At 40.6% G+C, this 23,376-nt stretch overlaps 2 protein-coding genes across 2 annotated transcripts; one reads left to right on the forward strand and one right to left on the reverse strand.

Annotated features, from left to right (window-relative positions):
* Positions 1 to 6,452: 6,452 nt before the first annotated feature.
* On the reverse strand, positions 6,453 to 17,568 carry LOC134196626 (angiopoietin-2-like). The gene is made up of 17 exons (XM_062665821.1): positions 17,355 to 17,568; positions 17,244 to 17,270; positions 12,642 to 12,713; positions 12,514 to 12,579; positions 12,385 to 12,456; positions 12,268 to 12,321; positions 12,135 to 12,197; positions 11,831 to 11,902; positions 11,704 to 11,778; positions 11,506 to 11,577; positions 11,386 to 11,439; positions 11,273 to 11,326; positions 7,684 to 7,756; positions 7,576 to 7,620; positions 7,219 to 7,394; positions 6,804 to 7,137; positions 6,453 to 6,728 (listed from the first exon to the last, which is right to left on the reverse strand). The coding sequence occupies exons 3-17, from the start codon at positions 12,651 to 12,653 to the stop codon at positions 6,685 to 6,687; spliced, it is 1,266 nt and encodes a 421-aa protein (XP_062521805.1). The 5' UTR covers positions 12,654 to 12,713; positions 17,244 to 17,270; positions 17,355 to 17,568; the 3' UTR covers positions 6,453 to 6,684.
* Positions 17,569 to 18,340: 772 nt separating this feature from the next.
* Positions 18,341 to 20,424, forward strand: LOC134196675 (uncharacterized). Its single transcript, XM_062665885.1, has one exon. It carries the CDS (start codon positions 18,369 to 18,371, stop codon positions 20,223 to 20,225), a length of 1,857 nt encoding a protein of 618 aa, XP_062521869.1. The 5' UTR covers positions 18,341 to 18,368; the 3' UTR covers positions 20,226 to 20,424.
* The last annotated feature ends 2,952 nt before the right edge of the window (positions 20,425 to 23,376 follow it).

Genomic DNA, 23,376 nt, shown 5'->3' on the forward strand with positions numbered 1-23,376 from the left:
GCATGTTCGTAATACCAAGTCTGTCTTATTTGTTGCTTCAGCTTTATCAGCAATTGTCTGAAACATGTATTTGTAAGCATATTTCAGAGTTTCTATAATACTTGAATAGATGTCTTGTCCAACAATTTGCTAGTTGTTCTATCAACTTATTGGAAGCGACAAAATTAAACACAATTAACGTTTAAGTCACAACACACTTTTTACCAGAATTTACCATGCTTTAATTCTGGAACGGACTTTAGTGAAAACAGTAGAGGACCTACTAGTGGATTGCCTTGCTGGACACCAGCAGTGACAAAATGCGGACATTTCCAAAACGAAGCTTTCCAGCTGTGTGGTATGACCACTGTACCCATGGAAATAATTCAGGAAATACTTGTTTCAGACGAGATAAAAGGGCAGACGACATTCTGGAAGCCTACTTTCACACAACACAAGTTTTCTCTGTCATGATTAACAGATATATAAGACCTTGTATGAATTGCAGCTTCCATCGCACAACGTGTGCCAACTCCAACTTGACCATACGGAAGGAAAGTGCCTGGAAGATGAGATTTGACTGAAAAACAGCAGAGACGACTAGCTAACCGTCGAATGACATCACCCACAGCTATTGGACGAATACCGCCTGTTTTCTTGTGGAGAGCGTTCAGTGGAGCACCTGACAACCAGGGAGCAATATTTCAATCAATTTTTCCACTCAACAGAGCATTTATCAAACGAGTGAGGTTGACCAAGCATAACTGAGCATCAGGTATACAGGTACCTTTGATGGCATCTAACAAGTGTTGAGCTTGAAGTTGGGAGTACCCAGGACTGGACCCTCTTGGGAAGGATTCTAATGTAGATAGAACCGTCTGTGATTCAACAATTAATGACCGAGGAATGTCATTTGACCAAACAGAGAGACTGTGTTCAGGATGGCGACTTTTCAATTCCTCGATAGCAGAGGTATCAGATGTTGAGGTGTCACAGCGATTGCCCTTCTAGCTATTTGATTTGCCCTGGACTACGCGGCAAGCTACGCACGCGCAGTCATCCCAGGGTATATATATATATATATATATATATATATATATATATATATAACTTAATATAAGTTTATGGCGTAGTAAGGGAACTACACAATTCCTTCCTTTCATAGTGTATGATTTGTTGGTAGTTGGTCACTTGAGACAACAGTGCTAGCTCTGGTTGACGAATGCATTTGGAAATATCCCGTAAAGAAATCAATTGGAATAAAACGAAACTCTGCCTTCCATATGATAGTTGGCTGAAAGTTGAGGATGTTGCTTCGGAAATGGTTTTTGTTAATGATACCATAGAGATTTTTGTTATCAGTATTGAACAATGTTTAGTTATTGGGTTGTCTGTTTCTAATGCGGTCTCTTACGTTGAAAAGATACAGCTAGATGATCCACTCTGGAAACAACCGCGAACACTTGATGTTAAGTTACGGATTCCATGTGTATCCTCTACGAGTTGTCAATCACGGTAGAATAGTAAAGCATTACTTCTTTTCGTTTGATGAATCTTACACATGTGTGTCAAGTACATGCATTGTACAGAGACACGATGTAGCAGAAGAACGTTCATGGAATTTAGCTAGAATGGAGAGCAGCCTTCTAATTCCATCAGATTACGGATTTCAGTTTTTGTTGAAAGACACAGTATAGGATTGTCTTTCGGAAATTCCATCCTATGATGTAAGTTCTGCCCCGCCAGCCATGTGGTAGATGAACTTGTTCACGAAGCAATGGCAAATGGAGGAATATCTCAACGTACAGGAATAGATAGAACTAGAGAAATAATGCAATCAGAGATTGTAAGCATGCACATTCAAGAAAATGTGCGGCTGATTGTATCATACAAGTACACAACGTTGATCGCGTCGAAAGACCACATACGACAAATATCAAGTCATATATATATATATATATATATATATATATATATATATATATATATATATATATATATTTAGAACAGACTCTTCGTCAGCGCAGCTGCTTGGAGGTCAGACTCGTTGCGACGTTCCTTTGGCAATTTCTCTTTCCCAGAAATTTGGAAGAAAGTGCATATGATCGAGTCTGCAGGGAGCGTCCCCTCACCTCGTTAGGGTCACGCTGCTGCAGTCATAGGAGCCGACATGTTTGTTTTGGGAGATATAACAATAATGATACTTTTTGTAACGTAGAATTGTGGAGATATAGCATGATTAGCAATTCGTGGAGTTGATAGTAGCCACTAACCTAACGCTGATTTTGGTCTTGGAAGACTTTCTTGTGCACACAAAAATCGACCGAAACGATTCATCACTCAGCAACAATTCAGAAACTGAGCTTCTCATACTTGAGACGACAGACTTGTCTGAAGATGATATTGGAACAGTGAGATGAAGTGCACCAGAGTTAACACGACGTGAGAGGATCCGTTGATGCCTACCGGTATTCGAGGACGTTAATTTTATTGCATCAATAAAAAATATTTAGTTTTTAGCTTTGGAATAGTGCTTTGGGAGATTTGGTCGCGTGACGTTAATTTCGAGCAGTATCGGTTTGCGCACGAAGTCTATGACGCCGTGGAAAGAGGCGAGCGTCCCGTCGTTCCAGAAGATTGCCCGGAAATGTGTGCGAAAATGCAAGGTTGTTGGTCAGAGAGAGCCCGGGAACGACCGTCGTTTAGCGAAGTTTCAGTCGTCTGGAAAACATGCATGTGAGAGATGCATGCTAGATTGTTTTGAATTTTGGTCATTTGCTAGCTCAGTGACAGTTAAGCTCTTGCTGCCTTTTAGAAGTAACAGATTATATTGCTGGCATAACGATATTATAAAATTTGCAGTTTTAGTCGTTAAAAAGTTTGTTCAGAGTCAGTCGTTTAGCAGGATAAACACGGTTAACTAGCGTATGTTATAGATGGCTCATAAATTTGCGTGCCCGTTATCTCACTACGGACAGGACAGTCACGCTCTCTTCCAGATATTTTCGTTTGATGGAATTGGCCCGAGTAATACTTTATATTGATATATATATATATATATATATATAGTATTACTCAATTCATTGATATATAGTATACATCAATGAATTGGCTGGTTTTCAATGTTATTATCAATCAATATCAACTGCTTAATATTGGTGTGTGACACGGTTCTGGCGTAGCGTTTGCACGCGTACTTTTGGCCAATTCGAGCTCTTTGGTGTAATGTTTCGGATGTGGAATTGGTGCTCGTGCTATTCGAGAGGTTACTTCTTCTTCCAATTTGCGCGCTTGCTCCACCGGGTTGGCGAGTGTTTGGAGTTGCGTTTTCTGTTCTGGATCTGGCGCTTGTACCACTGCTATAATATTCCAAGCTATGTCTCGGCCCTCTCTCTGGAAGATACGTGTTGGTTGCATGTCTATGCATAGTTGATATATATGAATGGGGCCACAGAGCTAATGGACCGAATTTCCATAGCCATGCATCGACACACGTTGCGAAATACTCTTCGCAAGCGTCCAGAATCTTGTATAGCCCGTTTGTGGCCCATACTACAAATCGGGTCCCTACACTTTTCGTAGGACAACACGTACACCGTTTACAATAGAGGGGCTGTGCCCTGAACGTCTATAGCCCAAGATCTGGTATCTCTCTGGCTTTACTACAAGTGTCGATAGCTTTGTTGTAGTATATTGTAGAACGAACAATACTTGTTCTTGGACCTTCTAGAATTCTCTTTTGTGTTAGGCTTGTTCGTTTATGTATTTTGGCCATTTTTCCAATTCCTCTCTACGTTTCTGGTGTTCTATTTCAATTTTTTGTAGTTAGTGCGCGTGCAATTCCTGTGACTTCTGTCTAGTCTCCATTCGATCGATACCAATGCATCTTCGATTTCTTGCAATAGCCTCTCGCGCTGTATATTCGATAGGGTCTAGGTGTGTCTGTCGGTGCGTGCGGGATGTAGATTGAACAGAGATTTGTCAATCCCAATCGCGTGGCTCTTTTTCTCGCGCCAAATCCAAGATATGTAGGGAGTGGATGGTAGTAGTAGGTTTGGATCGGGTCCATTCGGATGGAGTTGCGTCGGTTTTTTGCTCGCAGCGAGGATCGTGTTGCACCTCGGCTTCTATGGTGTAGCAGCGGAGAGGCCGGATTTCGATGTTGTCTTTGAATGAATTAGTTTATTTTAGACATATATCTGTTGTGATGGCAATATCTCTTAAATATATATGAATGAATGAATGAATCAGCATTGTGGCAAAACGTCAATTGGCCAGGAAACTGTTAGCCTGCCAGCTGGACGATTTTTTGGTTTTAGCTAAATCGTAGTAGGGGCTCTTGGCCCTGGTTCGTTTATTTTAGACATTTATCTGTTGTGATGGCAATATCTCTCAAATATATATATATATATGTATATATATATATATATATATATATATATATATGAATGAATGAATGATATATTTCTGTCGCACCTAAAAAGATACAGTTCCCTCTTGGGGCAAACATAAAGACAACTAAGACATAAGACGTACAGCTAACAGACTACAAAATACACCAGCTACAACAGACAGCACAAACTACAATATATCTACATCATTCCTACACGCAACTTTTTATCTACAGCTAATATAAATAGACCTCTCACCAGATAATTAACCGACTGTCCTGCTCTTTGTAAATATTTAAGCTTCATATCCTTAGCCCTTGTCATAGCTTCTTGGAAACCATCCTTCAGCCTATCATGAATGGATTCATGCTTCCTCGTCCCAAGCCCGCGTCTGACGCCCTTTTGAAATGCTTGATTGACCACATATGATACATCAGATCTATCATAATCCCAAAGATGAGAGCCAAATGCCAGTACCGAAAAAAGTTTCATGTCCACAATTTTTAACCATACTTTGTCAGATCTAGTACATACACCACCGATTTGTCCCAGAACCGCATTCACCGCTTCAAAGAATTTTCTAATTCTGGCCTCCACCATATGTCGAGGTTGTAGAAATGAATCCATACTAACGCCTAAATGCGATATGTTTGATATGAATGGAAGAATGCAACCATCAAGTGCAAACCGGGGGTCAAAAAATGAGATCCTCCGATTCCTGACGAACAAAGTTACAAAGATTTTATTGCTGTTCAATAGTAATCCCTTCTCAGTTGCAAATGGCGTACATATGTTGTACTTCCAAATGCTATCGTAAATACGCGTGTTGACCCCAACCTCAAAAACTTTCTACTGATATTTGCAGTATACATAGAAACTAATGCGCTGTCTAGAATTAGGAAACACCATTTTGTTAGTTAGCTACGAGCGTAAAAGAAGGACGCCACACTAAGTGTTGAATTGCTTCGCAAGAAGCTTACTCTGAATTGACTTCCGGTCTGTCTGTGGGTATGTATGTTTCATGTTTGTAAGCGTGTGTTATGCTGGGGGAGTTTGTTGAGCCAATCAGCAGTCCTTTTAGGACACCAACAATAGGTGACTTAACAATCCCGCGCATTATGACAGAAAAACCGAGATGTCATATATTCATTCTAGGGTCAAACCGTCGTCAAACTGAGAAGCGCAGAGTAAAATTCAGGTAATAGTTGTACGCGTCTGCTACTTTTTTTTTTACAAAGAATTGCAAAATAAACGAATTCATAATTGTTCTTCAAGAAGCCAAGCGAAGGTCCCATGGGACCATACATGCATCGTTGCATGTGCACGACCAACATCCGCGACCTTCAAGAGAGCAATATGTTTAGAGGTACACTGTTCTAAAGTAGGACTGATGATGAACGAACGTCGTCTTACAAGAAAGATTCGTAGGAAACGTTGACGCTGCTTTCTTCTGGATCCGGTCGCTTCGTGTCGATCGCTTCACAGTATTTCCTATGCAGGTAGGAACGTACATCGATCTCTAGCTACGGACGAATTAATGGAACGAAAGATGATAGCAACGGCTCAACGAAAGCATGATAATCGTGTCCACCTCAAGTGTTGCAAGAGCGCTACATGCAGAATCGAGAAATAACGTGCCCGCTTCGACAAGAGTTACGCAGCTACATGTCAAGCATGTGCATGTGATGAATTCGAAGTGTAGTGTGGGACATTGATGATATTTAGTTAATTATCTTTAATCACATCGACAAACTCTGTGTTTTCAATATTATACATTCTAGCAACAATATAATGATTAATTAATGGTAATGACTATAAATAAACAAAAATTAATAAAATTTACGTTGATATTCACAATACACATACAAACACACACACACACACACACACACACACACACACACACACACACACACGCACGCACACACACACACACACACACACACACACACACACACACACACACAAACGAACACGCATGCACACACATGCACACGCACACACAAACAAACAAACACACAACTACATGCACATACGCTTGTAGCTCTGAAGCGATTAGAACACAGCTTCATTTACTAGTACATCAGCTGATTGTACGTGTCGATATATGTGCAGATGCTGATCTACAACAGATAAGGCTTATACACTCACTTTACGATGTTGCATGACATAATTGCTATTGCACTAAGCTACAACAAGTACTACACTTGTATTTTTTGTTTTAATGCTTATTAATTAATTGAACTTTGCTTTTGTGACGTTGAGCATTTTCGGCTGAAAAGTATGCAGGACATAAAGTCACGTGATTGCCTAATTAGTCAACAAAGACAGCCAAAGTGTCTGCTTCTCCTACATCACCTGCAATAGCAAAAAGTACGCACAAAAGTTGAACAGTCTCACAGTAACATATTAATTCCTATATGACATCCATACCCGTTGCCCAATTTGTAGCATTTGTAGCACGACTGTATTTGATTCCAAAATCACTGGGTGGATCCCAATTAGGACAACCAAATGAAAGCAGATTATGAGAGTAAAAGACGAGCCAGCCTGCGTCAGCCGAACAGCCTCCGTAGTTTTTATTGATAAACCAATAACGAGTGACATCTCCTTCGATTGAAAAGAAGTTGGTGGAACTTGTTTTCAAATCAGCGTATGGAGAGAAAGCAAGTCGTTCTTGGCTAAACCAATCAGTCTTGCTGCTCAGGTGGCCATCAAAAACCAGTCGAAGCACCTCGACTTCTACTGTGTACAATACAACTACAACCTATACGTTAGATAAAAGAATAATATAATATGACTGATATCATGATCATCTTAGTTAAAAATATTGTTGCTATGTTTTGACCTCTTTGGGTCTATAATCTCTCCATTGGTCGACGATTCTGTTTTTATAGTGACCTTTGAAAACGTTGCTTGTGTTCAAGGCGTCCTCTTGCTTCTCATTGAGAACTCCCTCATTAATCCACAGATCTGATAAGTTTCCTTGCACTCCACTGACGGCCTTATAGACCATTGTATAGCCTAAAACAATCCATGAGGTTTTCATCAGTAAACCACATACATGATACATGCAGATTTAATTATTTTTCATCAAAGAAATATATATTTGTTTGAATTCTTGATATCAACAAACCCACGTTTAGAGGTGTCGTATTATCTAGGTAGACAAAGAGTTCTGTCTATTATTTATTAGACTACTCACCTCCATTAGACATATCACAATAGACAGGAAAAGAGTTTTCAGAACCTAACAATAAAATAATTTATTAGTGCTTCATCTGATCACTCGATTGATTCTTGCCAATTTTACCAATGGGTTTGATGTAGTAAATACCATTGTTTACATCACGTATATGACGGCAAGAACGAGCTGGTAATATAGCCTGACAAGACAACAACTCGCATAATTAGCAACGCATAGTAGGATTCACAAATCTTAAACAACTTGTTTATCTGTGATTAGAGATCAATAGAGCTAATAATCGATTAATGAATTTTGTGTGAACTTCTGTGGTAATAATATAATTGTTGTTTGTTTCGTTGACTATAAAGCAAAATTTAATTTCGCTCCCGTTTACATAAATTGCTTCTAATATCTAGAGCTCAAAAATGTAAATTAGAGTTAAATTTTAAATATTTTAAAACAATTTTGATTACATAAATTATTCTATTTAAAATAAGTGAGTGCCACGTCACCAAAATCATGAAATTGTCAATATCGTTAGATCTAGCTAAAAAGACTTCTGATTGATGTCGTTACACGACCTGTAATATAAGTGCCATTCAAGAACCTCTGCCTTGTGACAAACAGATGAGAGGCCAAGTTAATTCAGCAATTACTTCAGACGATTTTATTTGCTCTTTCTACTAACTATGTAATAAATATACAATTTCTTCAACAAACGTTAATTGAATGTCTATGACACTTGAGTATCTGCACTATGCTATCTCTGCAGTGGCGTACGCAGAGTCACTCACGGAAGTATTGCTGAAGGCAGCATGTGCGTCAATTTTTATGACGTCATCAATTGTCTAATTAATTATTGGTATAAACTAAGTGTTATTCTATTACTATCTTCTAAAACAGTGCAACAATGCAAAGTAAACACTAACACTTATATGTCTCACTATTTGATAGGCTATTATGATCTACTATATAAAGCTCAAATTGTCTGTGTGTGTGTGTGTGTGTGTGTGTGTGTGTGTGTGTGTGTGTGTGTGTGTGTGTTCGCGTTTGGGGGCCACGTCTTCTGTCCGTTCGCAACCGAAATCGGTACGCACACTCGGTACGCACAGAGGAAGGTTTGCGTAAAAAATTTAAAAAATTATGCACCGGGTCCCCTCTCGAGGGGTCGACCCCCGCGTAAAATTTCTCGATAACGCAAACGCTACACATTCCGGTTCATTCGAACACACGCCCACGCCAGTCCTGTGTAGACCGTATGCATCGTCGTCCTTCGCAAAGCTTCGAGCGATCGAATATCTCTTGCCGACGAAACTTACTCTTCTATCGCTTGCGTTTCTCTCCAAATTCTGATTGCATTTGCACCGAATCCAACCTACACGTTTTCTGCAGCAAGCGCTACACGGAGAGTGTGTCGATTTCGATCGAAACAAGCGCGAAAAGCAAGATTCGAATTCATTCAGTATATCCGGGACCTCGCAACAAAGATTGCACGTGACGTGTCCACAGATCTATCCTTACACGACAGTATCTTGCCCGTACGAAGGACGGGCCATGTATACTAGTGATGAATAAATAAATGAATGAATGATGAATAAATGAAATATATCTGTTGTGATGGCAATATCTCTCAAATATATATGAATGAATGAATGAATGAATGAATCCTCAGCATTGTGGGCAAAACATCAATTGGCCAGGAAACTGTTAGCCTGCCAGCTGGACGGTTTTTTGGGTTTAGCTAAATCGTAGTAGGGGCTCTTGGCCCTGGTTAGTTTATTCTAGGCATTTATCTGTTGTGATAGCAATATCTCTCAAATATATATATATATATATATATATATATATATATATATATATATATATATATATATATATATATGAATGAATGAATGAATGAATGAAACAAGATCATCAGCATTGGGGGCAAAACGTCAATTGGCCAGGAAACTGTTAGCCTGCCAGCTGGACGATTTTTTGGTTTTAGCTAAATCGTAGTAGGGGCTCTTGGCCCTGGTTCGTTTATTTTAGACATTTATCTGTTGTGATGGCAATATCTCTCAAATCTAAATGTATGAATGAACGAATGAAAGTTCAGGGCTGATACATAAGCGCACATACATACACACTATAGCTACACGTAGAACAATAACATACACAAAAAGACCAATACCACAGCATAATATCCTACATTCTATCATACCACCCCATCCCCTATAGTTAGTTTGTTCGTAGACCTTACTGCCCGCTTCAAAAAGCTAACTTTTGATTCGCGCATTTTCTCTACTCCTTCTCGAAACCAGTTTGGAAATCTGTCTCTGAGAGAGTCTTGATACTTTATTCCCACGTCTCTACAAATGCCCTTTCGTTAGGCCCTATTTACCGTTGTACATACCACCAACTTCTCGACGTTCCTTAGGTGACTTACAAATGTTAATATTGGGTACAATTGAGTATCCACTATTTTTGTCCAGATTTTGTCTCTCCCGCAGACTTAACCAAGTCGAGCCACAACAGAGTTGACTGCTCCATAAAACTTTCTACATCTACCCTGTGCTGCTACCGTTTCTCGTGTCTTTGCACTCCCAGATGAGAAATCCTCTCCCTACTGGCCACAGACTTCTCTTTAAAGGAGAAACATTCATTGCCAAAAGTCTTCTACTACTCTTTACAAATGTAATCGTATTACTCTTCTTCGAACTAAACATCAGACCATGATCATTGGCATACGTGTCACAGATATTCAACATCTGCTGCATACCAGACACAGTCGAAGAGGTCAAGCAAATGTCATCAGCCTATATGCTATATATAGCTCCCATATACAAGTCAGCCATTTTTGTGCCATAGCCAGACTTTGCTAATTGTCTGAGAAGGCCATCTATATTATAAATATATTGAAAGACCTGGTGACAAGACACTAACTCATTGTTGACTTCAAAACATATCTGTGAAACTTTATTTATGGCCATACGACGAGGATTCCTCTTGACAGACGAGTCAACCACACCAGCACCCGACTGCTATTTTTACCATGGATTTCTTGCCGCACTCCTTCGTGTAGACCTAATTAATAAATTTGACTACTAGATCATGCTGACAGAGACTTAATAAATTACTTCAGATATGAAGAAACACAAAAGGAAGCTCAATAGCGTAGAACAGAAGATTTTCACGAGCGGGGGGGGGGGGGGGGGGAAGCTGTACGTACCGTGTATGTCATCACAAGTAAGCAAGAACTACCTCGCTTGACAGACCGTAAACAGATTTGCAAAAGTCACTGGTACAGAAAATTCAATTCCTACACTGCGCGAGAGGGGCCTTAGCTCCCCCAGTCCCCTGCTGTAAAACTGCGCTGGCTTTCAAGTATAAATCGATGCTTTTCTATGTGTTACGAGTTTGATATCCCAAATCAAAAACTTCCTGAAGGCATCACGAACTTGTCTCGAGACAAAGGCCTTTATATAATAAGGGTATTGCTAGTAATAGAGAAAAACCCCTGTGTACGCGCCACTGCCCGGTCAAAATCTTTTATGAATGTTTTACTAGAAGACGACGTAAATTTGTTAGTTAGCTGCATGTTTAGCATATTTCAACTCTAGATACTATAATCATTACCTGGCGTTGTTTACGTCAAATAATTGATTTAATTAACGCAGTCTTTCTACGGGATAACCAATTATAAAAGCAAAAATTAAGTACTAGATTTAAATACCTCTGTTGTTGTGTTGATATCTACGTTTAGTTGACCAATAGCTGCTGCCAAACCCTAAACAATAAAAGACATGTGACCGCCTCTATAACTAGAGTACAATTATCCTTAGATACAGAACTGTTTTGTTGGATTTGGAAAGCGTTTTCTTGCAATTCCATCGAGACATTCTGCGGCAATACACGATATCCAAATTGGGCAGGTCAATTGGATGCATAAATTTTGCATAAATCAACCTGTAGCTGAGCAGATTGTTGGATTTCCGTTTGCAATTGCTCTTTCACAAGATCTAGTTCTTGCCTCACTTCCTAATACGAAAACAATAAGTTGCATATTAGAAGCAAAATAACATACAAACACGCAAACACAAACAAACAAATACACACGCAAATAGACAAACTAAAAAACCAAATATTTAAATCAGATGTGCTAACTTTTGAAGTGGTGTTGAAACTCAGAACGTCGGATTGAAGCTCCAAAATCATTTCTCGCAATTCCACGTTCTCGTTCTATAGCATGCTCACTAGCACCAAAAATTACTATTCACAAGAGCTTGTCAACCTGCAACGACATTCTTTCTATCTTTTCACTCTGCAGCTCTTGTTTCGTATCACTGATTTCCAGTTTCATTGCCTGTGAATATAATTACTGGTAATTACTTGTTTACACTATACTTACACTGTTTTACCCAAAACACGACCACGTGAGAAATGAACCAAATTCAAGGTAGCAATATACTAAAATTTGTAGCTTTGCAAAGCATAGACCATTTACACATATGGCTTGAAAAGAGACATGCAGACAAAATCGAGTTCAAATATCCAATCTCGGACAGAATGCGCGCCACAAATACTACCCTGTATACCTCAATTGTTCCATTTATAACCAACCGATTTCTTTGAAGTTCAGCAACAGATGCCATCAAAATCTAAAACAAAAGAGTTGCATACCAAAATGTTGCAAACTTACTTTTCTAGTCTAATTAAGTCATTTAATACTGATAGATTTTGTTGAAGTTGAACAGCGTTCTTCTGCAATTCCAGGGAATAGCTCTGAATATGGATAGAAATATGATATCGGACATTTGCTAAAAAAGTAAACAAGCGTTCTATGACCTTCAGCTGAGCAAATTGATTGCTTTCATTCTGTAGTTGACTTTTTACAAGTTCCAATTCTTTCCTTACTTCCTGTTGCCACAACAATGAGAAACAAACAATAAAGAGTCACACAGTTTTATTTCTAACTGTTGAAGTTTGGTTGTTGTCAGCTTGGTGCTGAATGACGAATTCTTGCAGTTGGTCGTTGGCGATCTTTACAGTTAGAATCAATTTATATCAAAAGCGTTGGGCTGCCAGTAATGCTGCCCGTCAACCTCCAGTTTCATTCTTTCTTGTTTTTCATGCTCCAATTCACCTCTCAGATCACTGACATCCGTTTCTATTGCCTGCAAAGAAAATACTTCTAGCTATAACCTAATTGCAGTACTCACTAATAGTAATTCACATCAAACGTAAACAATGTCGTTTGCTTCGCAATCCTGCGTTTAACAAGCATTCAAATCAACAAGGCTATAACCAACCACAATACTTTAGGCATCGGAATTTTATTATTAATGATAGCTACAGAATCCTAACTAATTCATTGCTAAAAATGTATTGAGAGTACTAGGAAAACGAGCCACAATCTTCACTAAATTTATTGATCTAATAGGTATAATTTGTCACTCGTTATTTTTTTAGCATTATTGGACAAGATAAGCTAATCAGAAAAATTCTGTTGTAACAGAGTTCGCCACATTTACGTCATGGCGACAATACAAACTGTAATCTGTATAGTGTCTTGCAAGTGTAACAGTAATTATGAAGACAAAAGGTTAGGCTTGAATCAGAGACGGCAGATGTGGGCAACCCAATATTCAAAATTTAGAATTTTATCAGAAACTCAGCGACGACTACTTTCGGTCAGTCTACAGTACGTAATTAAAGGGTAACTGACATGAAAAAATCAAAAATTATTTTATTGCATTTTTCGCTTTTTCTTAATGTTCTTATGCCCCCAAAATTAAAAGTTTAATTTTTGAAGCTACATTCGTGAAGATATCGAGACGTAAGCGTACCCGCCGTGACGTCACAAGAGGAACGGAAGTGGCTAGAGCGCAAGCCGGCAATAGAAAATGTATGACGAGATAGTACACCTCTGGTTGCCTGCTGGCTGCAGTAATGTGCTCAGAAAGAAAGCATGGCTTTGATTCGCTTCTCCAGTAATACCAATATGTCAAAGAAATGATCAGCGCGAGGAAACAAGCGAGAAATCGGTGGGATGGGCCAACCGCACGTTCAGACCCGTCTAGTGCGTATTCTCAGCCGGAATGTTTCGAATCGGAGGATAACGTTAGTGAGTCACTTACTGTGAGGCTTTGAGCTATTACCCAAGGTAAAAGGAGACTGATTATGAAGCCTGAAGCATCAAGCTGCTCTGGTGATTTGTGTACTAGGAAGCCATTGAGAGGATTGCAACGTGACAATGTCAGAAAGTCAACAAATACAGAAGGGGAGAAAAGGCTGAAAGAAAGCGTGAGAAATGAAGAGTAAGTCATGTAGAAATCATCAACTCACAAGATTCCGTGTGCTGGAAGTGGGTTGGAGAGAACATGAGTTGTACTGTCATCCATACTCACTAATTAATTGAATCATGAATTGATATCAGAAATCCAGATCTAACTGGCTTCTTCTCACCCTTTTCATTTTAAACAAACGAATATTTGAGAATTAGTCAATTACTGATGGTCAGAGCAAACAAGATTATGAAATCTCTCTTAATTACTTAAACCGACTCTAATTTACGAGGATGTTGGAAACTGCTGTAAAAGGATGGGTGGGAGAACTGTTGATAATTGATTACAATCTTCAGAAGTTTCAATCAACTCTCACAACCTACAAACAAAAATAACACCATTCACTGGTAGCTCCAGTGACAATTATGTTTCACATGAAAAAACCTAACCATATAATTATTGATGGCTTTCTTTTACTTGAGATAATCTATAATGTCTCATAGTGCCTTCGGACGTTTAAATTGTGACCTCGAGCAATTTCCATTTTATACAAAGCAGTCAACAACAATCTGTAAAAGCAACATTACTTTATAAATAACTTGATATTGTATTGCATGTGTGCTAGCATTTCTAAATAGCAAAGCTACTGCGTGAAGTACAACAGAAAATAGAAAGAGCCATTTTGCCAAGACGTTGTAAGTACATAGACAGTAATTCTAAACAACCAGAAACACACCACCACTACCAACAACAATAACAACAACAACAATAATTGGCATTGCAACCAACAGTAAGGAACGGAAAAAAATGTGCACTCATATACCTGCGAATGCTACGTACTGGAGTACAGGACTAACACTAGGACACTGATCAGATTCTTCAGCATTGTCGACGTAATCCACATCAACATCAAGAGAAGCTCATCTCTTCGGTTCAAACTTACTTTCACGCTCTAGCAGTTGGTAGAAAATAGTCACAAGCAATTCTATCGATCGTAGAATTTTACAGGACTTACGCTCCATTTCTTATTCGTTCTTTCAGCCTTTTCTCCTCTTCTAGATTTGTTAACTTTCTCACATTGTCACGTTGCAATGGCTTTGTCTAGTATAAATCGTCAGCGCAGCTTGCTGCTTCAGGCTTCAGTCTCCTTTTACCTTGGGGTAAAGTCCAAAGCCTCCTACTAACGTAATTCTCGGTTTCGAAACATTCCGGCTGAGAATACGCACTAGACGGGTCTGAACGTGTGGTTGGCCCATCCCACCGATTTCTCGCTTGTTTCACTCGCGTTGCCCATTACTTTCACATCTTGGCATTGCTGGAGAAGCGAATCAAAGCCGAACTTCCTTTCTGAGCGCATTGCTGCAGCCAGCAGACAACCAGACGTTTACGTAATTACTTTCTCGTAGGACTTTACCATTGCCAGCATGCGCTCTAGCCACTTCCGTTTCTCTTGTGATGTCACGGCGGGGTACGCCTACGAAACATCCGGAAGCAACTTTGCGCCTCGATATCTTCACGAATATAGCTTCAAAAATTAAACTTTTAATTTTTGGAGCATACGAACGTTAAGAACTAACAAAAAATGCAATAAAATAATTTTTTGATTTTTTCATGTCAGTTACCCTTTAATTAAAATTAGAAAACCTATCTAATACATGTATATTACTGTGTGGCTCAATGGACATTTGTTACTGTTTTTGTTTTGTGTAACATCAGACTTGTGATTGTGTGTTTGCATGTATCAATGCAAATTTGCATGAAACTGAAAATGTCTGCGTCACGTGCTTTAACCACGCCTATTAGCGCGCACTACACCTGATCAATTTTACATTGAATTGCCTTTCTGTAATCCCAAATCCTGTGAAGTATAGTAAAAGTATAAGATTGATAGAATTTACTGCTCCATACATCCATCGTACAAGCCACTGACACCATGCATAGACGCATAGCTCTAGGCATGCAATGTATTGTTGTACAGATGCTGTATTCACACTAGGGTTTAGAACTGGGTTTGCTACTGCTTACCATAACTAATTACAGTAATCAGGTCAGTTTACGACAGGAATGTGGGTTAGAGTAGGGCTGGCCTAGCCCTTAGGGTTAGCGCTTGGCTGGGGGTTAGTGCTTGTCAAAACATTCCAGTTTATTCATATTGCGTATCACAACAATGAATCAAAGTAGATTGCTCTACTTTGTGTTGGTCTGGCGGTTTTTTCTTGAGCAAATCGAATCCGCAGCACGACTTGCGGAATTCTGTAGAGAAAAACGTTGTCGCATTCATAGATTCACGCAGTTGTTGCTGTTCTATCACACACATGTGGTCCCTACACCTGGAGAAGGCACTCGAAGACGGAAAGCGGTCGGAAGACGTTCCAATTCTTGCGGAGGAATTGAGTAGCGTAGCTCGAGTACATGATACAATCAGTTGCAAGTCTGCTAGAGTTCACACAGCTATTATGACTAATTAGAGGCAACTGGACAAGCTCAACATGTGAGAACACACCTTGCGCATGACAGCACAGCAGGGTGTTATGATCAATTAGCGCAAACCCCTACTATACTACTTTCTGTTTCCCCTAGGTGTGAACTTTGAAAATCATCAATATTTCTGCTGTTTTTGGACTTTCGCGATGATCTCGATATCGTTAGAACCCGCTAGGTCTGGCATTTCTGTTTATCAAATTATCTAAGCCCTTCCTACAAACGAAATAGAAAAATAATACTTTTGCATATCAAAGACAAAAGCATTTGTTATTATCCAATTATCTTTTAATGAGCACACCTGGTGTGACCTCTACTTCATTACTCACTTCCAAGTTTACACTTACGGGGAATAGACAGTACCAAACATTGCAGATGTTGGTGGTTAGTTTAAACACATGCAGATAAGATGCCAATCATACATGGACTACACTTCGAATTCTACTCACTGGGATTAAGTGGGAAGAGTCGTTCTTAGCTACGAGACGGCTGTTTTACTCATTTCTCATTTCCTAGACGTACACTACATGTACAGTGATATCTAGGCATCAAGCAATAATTGTGTATTAATTAATTAGCGTACGTTGTTACGATTGTAATGACTATAAACTAGTGTATGCACAGCAAAACCACGAAGTAATCGTTAGTGTTGTGCAAAGATTGCAGATGCAGACATGCAAATTACTATGAGAGACAGTTCGACCCCACACTTTCGAATGCTGCAACGTCTGCCAAGAGTCATTTCTCATTTCCTTACGCGTATACTAGCTGTAGCAGGCCTCCATGCAGAGCGTTGTGTTACGGTGAGCTCACGGGAACTTATTTTTGCAGACAGACAACGAAGCTAGAGTGTGGGAAATCACGAACTCTTCACTTCCGTTTCCAGAGCACAATGCAAACACAAACCAACACAACTGCGCACATGTACTATCTAAGTACCTCCGTCTTTTCTTGCAACGCAGATGCCTGCATGAAGAGCAGAAAAGTTGTTAACACAGTGAAAGCTAGCGTTAGCGCGTCGACAACATGCACAAAATTTGAATTCTGTACCGTTCGGAATAGTGTAGTTACAAGACAAGACTGCTGATCGTCTGCGAAACAGACCACTGCAAGAACCTTGAACAAATAACAGATCAGAGCTATTTTGGAAAGGAAAATAAACGGATCGACTTGATTGATGTCGATCGAAAGCTTACTGATACTAGCAATTGGACAAACGAAAGAAACCTCGACATGAGAGACAAAAACTGACTTGGAGGCTAGAAATTTGCTGAGAAATAATCAGCACAACGAATGGCCTTGCACAGCCTCAAACTGCCGGATACTATTACACACTAGTAGCCTCGTAATCCAGGCTCTTTAGCGCAGTTGTTGAACTCAACGCACGTGAATCACACGAGGAGGAGGAGCTTTTGCCAATGGTTCTGCCGGCCGGTTGGCGGTCGTCATGAGAGAAATTACTAAAAATGTCATCTGTGATGGTTTATTGCGAGCAAAGCGCGAGGTTTCTAATCCGGGTCACACAACAAAACAGAGCGTGGTCCTAGAGGCTATCACTATCTATTGAGCTCGTTACAGTATGTATATCTAGGTGTGTATAAACACGAACCTCAAATTTTTCTTCCCCACGACCACGTTTCATTGTATACTACAGGACCTATTTCAAAAAATCGTTTCCATGTCCTACTACAGATCAGGGGTAAATTAGAAGTGGTCGTGCTTAACGCGCGCTATTAAACGAAAATAGCGCGCGTTAGCTGCACGGAACTGTACAGTGCACCCACGCATAACTGGCCAATCCTGCTGCGTGGCATAGAGGGCGTTCCGTAGGTCGCACGTGACTGTAATGAATACCATCATGATCCGCACAAATTAAGTTACACGCCTCCGTAATTTATGCGCATGTACAACCATGTACGGCAGAGATAGAATTTGCGGCTTCTGATTGGATAAAATAGTGGGAGGTGCTCGACTCTGATTGGTTCACGCCAACGTCATGCTCACGTGCACATGGCTGAGTAAGCCTATTACTTTCGTACGTGGGCTGATTTCTGAGGAAAGACGATGTCTTCTAGTGCTTGGAGGAAGCGTCGTGCACTCAAGACTAGAGCCGCATTTGCGCGATCCAAACGGAGGATTGTCGTTGAGGCAGCAGAAGAGAGACCACCCGCAGAAGACCCTGACAACATACGTGAAGATTCACCCACTCTTCTCGTACAATCTGAGGAGGCGCTGTCTGAAGTCTCTCTAGCTTTTCGTTCCGCTTCCCCACCTATGGAAGAGCCGTCCGAACCGCCTACGCCGTTGGAGGAACCTGTCGAACCTCCCACGTCCGAAGACAAACAACTCCACCAGAACTTGGATGACTGGGCTGTATCGTTGGAGCGTTACGACAAGATCATGCTTTCACTGTGGTTAGTTGAGTGTTTTCGGAGAGAATTCAGCCAAGGGGTAATGTCAGCAATGAAGAAAGTGGCGGATCTTATTCACGTGGGAGAGAGGACTGTGGGAAGATGGAGATCAGACTTCATGACTAACCATGGACAGCTTTCTGAAGACAGCAGGGGCAAGTACGAGCGTGTCTCGATCCTGAACGACGAAGAGTTCAGGAAAAACGCGACTTCATGGGCAAGAGCTAACGCGTGTGTAAAGGGTAAGCCCAACATGACAGTTGCCGACTTCTGTCAATATGTAAACGAGCAGCTGTTACCCAGTCTTACATTGTCTCCAGGATTTCCTAGAAAGATTTCATTAGAAACAGCTAGAAAGGTACTTTACGACTTAGGCTTCGAACGGGTTGATAGTGGAAAGAAGGGTGTGTACATCGATGGACACGAGAGAGATGATGTTGTCCTTGCAAGACAAGCATTCTTAGAGAAACTAAAGAAATTAGAGTCTGAGCACCTACCTCCTCCTGATGCAAGTGATGTGTCACCAGGTGAACAACTTGTTAAGCTAGGAAATCCAGCTGCTTCGAAACACCTTGTAGTTATATGCCACGATGAGTCTACTTTTCAATCAAACGATGACCAGACCTCTGCTTGGCTACAAGAAGACCAACAGGTGATAAGACCCAAATCACGAGGCTCTGGTCAAATGGTTAGTGATTTTGTGGATGAATATTGTGGCTTTCTTAGACTCACTGACCTTGAATTTCAAACAGCCAAACAGTCACAACCTACCATTAAACAGGAAGCTAGGGTTATTTTAGAATACGGGGAGAGGCGGGATGGCTATTGGACGAATGACAAATTTTTTGAACAAGTTAAGAGTGCGGTAGCTATTGCAAACATAAAGTACCCACAGGAAAAGTATTCAATTCTGTGGTTGTTTGACCAAAGCTCAAATCACACAACTAAATCTAGTGATGCTTTGGTCGCCAACAGAATGAATGTCAACCCAGGAGGTGGGCAACCTAAAATGCACGACACTGTATATGAAGATGACAACCGGTTCGTGGGTCAGAGGTTAGTAATGGATGATGGAACTCGTAAAGGGCTTAAGTTGGCATTAGAGGAAAGGGGATTTGATACTAGGGGAAAGACCAGAAAAGATTTGATAATGAAACTAGAAACATATTCCGATTTTTCTAATGAACTGTCTATTGTAGAACATTACATGAAAGAGCATGGCCACCACTGCATGTTTCTACCCAAATTCCATTGTGAATTGAATCCTATAGAACGAGTGTGGGGGCAGGCAAAGCGTTATACTAGAGCATACTGTAATTATTCAATAGTTGGGCTGAGAAAAACTCTGACACCAGCATTAGATTCTGTAAGTGTTGACATGATTAGAAAGTATTTTAGAAAAGCAAGACATTACATTAGGGCATACAGAGATGGCAAAGTAGCAGGACATGAACTCGAGGAAGCCGTCAAGCAATACAGGTCTCACAGAAGAGTCAAGAGGAACAAGTAACCTTGATGTTATTTTATACATATGGTTGTTTTGTTTGGTTATATTTATAAAAAGTTGTAGATTTGTTGGACAGTTTATGTTTGTAGTACAACATATATCCATTGAGCTTTTGAAACATTATTATGTCTGCTTGTTTACGAAACTTTAGTGATGTGGATTTCGAGTACAGAACGGTAATAGCCAAATTTGTCTTAACAGATTTGTAGCACAGTGTTCGGTGTACGTCTACAAGAAAGCTGGAGGCATGTGATCGTTGTCACGTGGAAGTATGGCGTTTCAAGCACAACCCCTTTTGGGACCCTTCTTCCAACATTCCACAGAAACAAAGTGAAATATACAGATTTTGTCTAACAGAAATCTTCACGTTGCCGTAATGTATCCTCAGAGGAGAAACCGAGGCTGTACGTACCAAACTCGAGACGGAATGGCGATAAACTCGCGTACAAGTTCGTTGAGTCAATCCGTTTGACGAACTAAAGGTAGTTTAACTAATCTCCGTGCGTGGCAGCTGCTCAACTATTAGCAAAGAATCATACATATTTTCAGCGTTATTCGACAGAGGACATTTGAATTTCGCGCGATAGCTGAGGCGGTGTCAGATTGGCCACGCATGCGTGGGTGCACTGTACGTCCACGGAAGACGCAACATGGTTATACGTATGCGCACAGTAGGAATGGTCTCTTGCCCAATGCACAGTGCTGATTTATTGAAACAATACAGTATTGTTAATTGTTGATTACATAGACTAAGGAGCAAACTAACAAAGCGGATAAACCATCTACAAATATGTTACTTATTTAATCGTGTATACCTAAACCAGAAGTAGTGCCAATCGTCGACTGGTGAAAATCAATTTTCGAAATCTGGTCGGGCTGTATGCCCGACCCGCTCCTACGTCTATGCATATCAGTTTACAAGAACGATTCCTGCAAGTGACAAAACGGCGGCGAAAAAGCTTCACGATGTTCCGTCGCCCCATGTTTTTGTATTGTAGTTAGGGATTGTGTGTACTTGACACAAAACCTTCTGCTAACCATGCAACTATTTACACCCGTACTACAGTATGATCAATCCTTTCGCTAATACTACACTGTGCCGTATCTAGCATTGTATCAATGTTTGCCAATATCAATTTATATGTCAAAAATATAAACCAGAAAATGTCGTTACAACGGAGCGCATACATTTACTGTGCATTTTCAATTGTCTTGATGACGATCGAAACGACGACTCTAGGATACCTCTACGAGACGCATGTTTACTTCCATGACAGCGCTTCAACAAATACTTATGTATATCTATAGGACGCGGCGTTTCACTTGACGGTCAGAAAACTCCGCTACGACGTGTACAGTGTGTACACACCAACGCGCGAAGTGCCACCTACGGATAACGTACAACTACAGCAGTTTCTCTGATGATTTCTAGCTGAGCCGATCAAAAGACTATGTCTTAAAATAGTACAAACTTGGTATACTACTAAGTACTCAATACTGCATGGTACAGTAGTCACCTAACCGTGCTTGAACACGAGAATTGTGGTTGGATGTGTTAGAATCTGCAAGAATATAACTATCCTAAGTTAAAGTGTAAAGGCATACTTCGTGAAAATTCGGTTACCAAGTTTCGAGCATTCTTATCCGATATCGTTAGAAGAATTTAACATTGATCGTAGAACCTTGCGTACCCAGCGGTGTGCGCGACCGAATCGGTTGCACGATTTCCAGTAGTATATCTGGGATTACAATGATACCACCTGACCGTCTTTCATAGTTTCGCAGGCCCTCGAGGATTCGAAAATGTGGGGATGGGCAGGTGGTATCATTTTAATCCCAGATATACTACTAACAGTAACTGTAAAGGAGAGCGGTGTGTGTGTCTGGATGTAGCATGACAGCATGCTGAGCGTGTCGGCTCTGGAGAATTTGAACCTTCCCGGCTCACCACCAGGCTTCTGCGATATCTTCAAACGTCATCACGATAAACCATCTCAGATCGACAAGAGTGCCACACCCAGCGTTTGAGAGCGAGCCTACCGCAACACGTTTCTTTGCGAAGAACAACTTTCGCGCTACTCCCACGTTGTAAAGTGCTTCGATTGCTTGCAACTTCTAAGTACAGTCGCGTGTCACTTATTCGACTCCTTTGGCAGACACCTGTTGGATAAGTGAATATGTTGGATAACTGAAGCTGTTACGAACTCAGCTACTGTTAATTTTTTCACATTAGGTATACTAAATGTAGATGTGAATTAAACAAACCAAATGTTTTATTGATCTTGAGATAAAAATTATACTTTTCATGATTGATTGTAAATTTATATAATATGCAGGATGCGTTATCTGTCATATCATCTTTTGCGCGCGAATGGAAAGTTAACACGCAGCGAGACAGTTGCAATTGCACCTTATTGAATCGCGCGGCGGCCTGGCGCTTGCGAGAGACAGTGAGAACACAATATACTGGTCACTACGTTAAAGAACAGCTTAAAACTTTAGCGCACCTACCCGCCTCTACACATCTCACAAAGACTGACCCAAACCTGTCTGATGACTACATTATACACTACCGGTAAATCCCAATCCAGTCATTACGTATTGACTCAGTTATCGCCAAACGCTGGTATAGCTTCTCCCCCTAACCATATCCGTAACACAACTCTTAATAGCACGTGGATTGCAACGTACGTCCCAGCCAGATCAAGAAACCGGCCAGTTTCCTTCAACTCAAAATCCGCAGTGCTCACGTCACTCGACTGAGGAAGTCCACTCCTCTGTTCTCGCTTCCCTTGATAGCTTCAATGCGGAACGAGTAGTCTTGCAAATACATTGCCCATCTCATAATGCGTGTGTTTATGAACTGTGCCTTCTGCAAGTAGGCGAGCGGCTGATGATCGGTCTGCAGGACAAACTCTCTTCTGCATATATGGATTGTAAACCGTCGGACACCACATACAATAGCCCAGCACTCCTCTTCGATTGCCGAGAACCTTCTCTCTTGTGGCGATAACTTTTTGCTGGCGAAAGCGATGGGAAAAGGTCGTCCTCCATGCTCTTGCAACAGAATAGCTCCAATTCCCATGTCTGACGCGTCGGTTGTCAAGATAAATTACTTCGTGTGGTCCGGCAGACGTAGTATTGGTCTTTCGGT

Source organism: Corticium candelabrum, chromosome 21, assembly GCF_963422355.1.
Source record: "Corticium candelabrum chromosome 21, ooCorCand1.1, whole genome shotgun sequence".
Classification (NCBI taxonomy): domain Eukaryota; kingdom Metazoa; phylum Porifera; class Homoscleromorpha; order Homosclerophorida; family Plakinidae; genus Corticium; species Corticium candelabrum.

Excerpts from the sequence above, each read along its gene's own strand:
- LOC134196626 (XM_062665821.1), bottom strand. Across the intron at positions 12,198-12,267 it reads AACTTCAACAAAATCTATCA|ATTTTGATGGCATCTGTTGC; the intron begins GTATTAAATGAC and ends CTTTTGTTTTAG. Across the intron at positions 11,779-11,830 it reads TAGAAAGAATGTCGTTGCAG|AACGAGAACGTGGAATTGCG; the intron begins GTTGACAAGCTC and ends AGCATGCTATAG.
- LOC134196675 (XM_062665885.1), top strand. The coding sequence starts at position 18,369 with ATGTCTTCTAGTGCTTGGAGGAAGCGTCGTGCACTCAAGACTAGAGCC.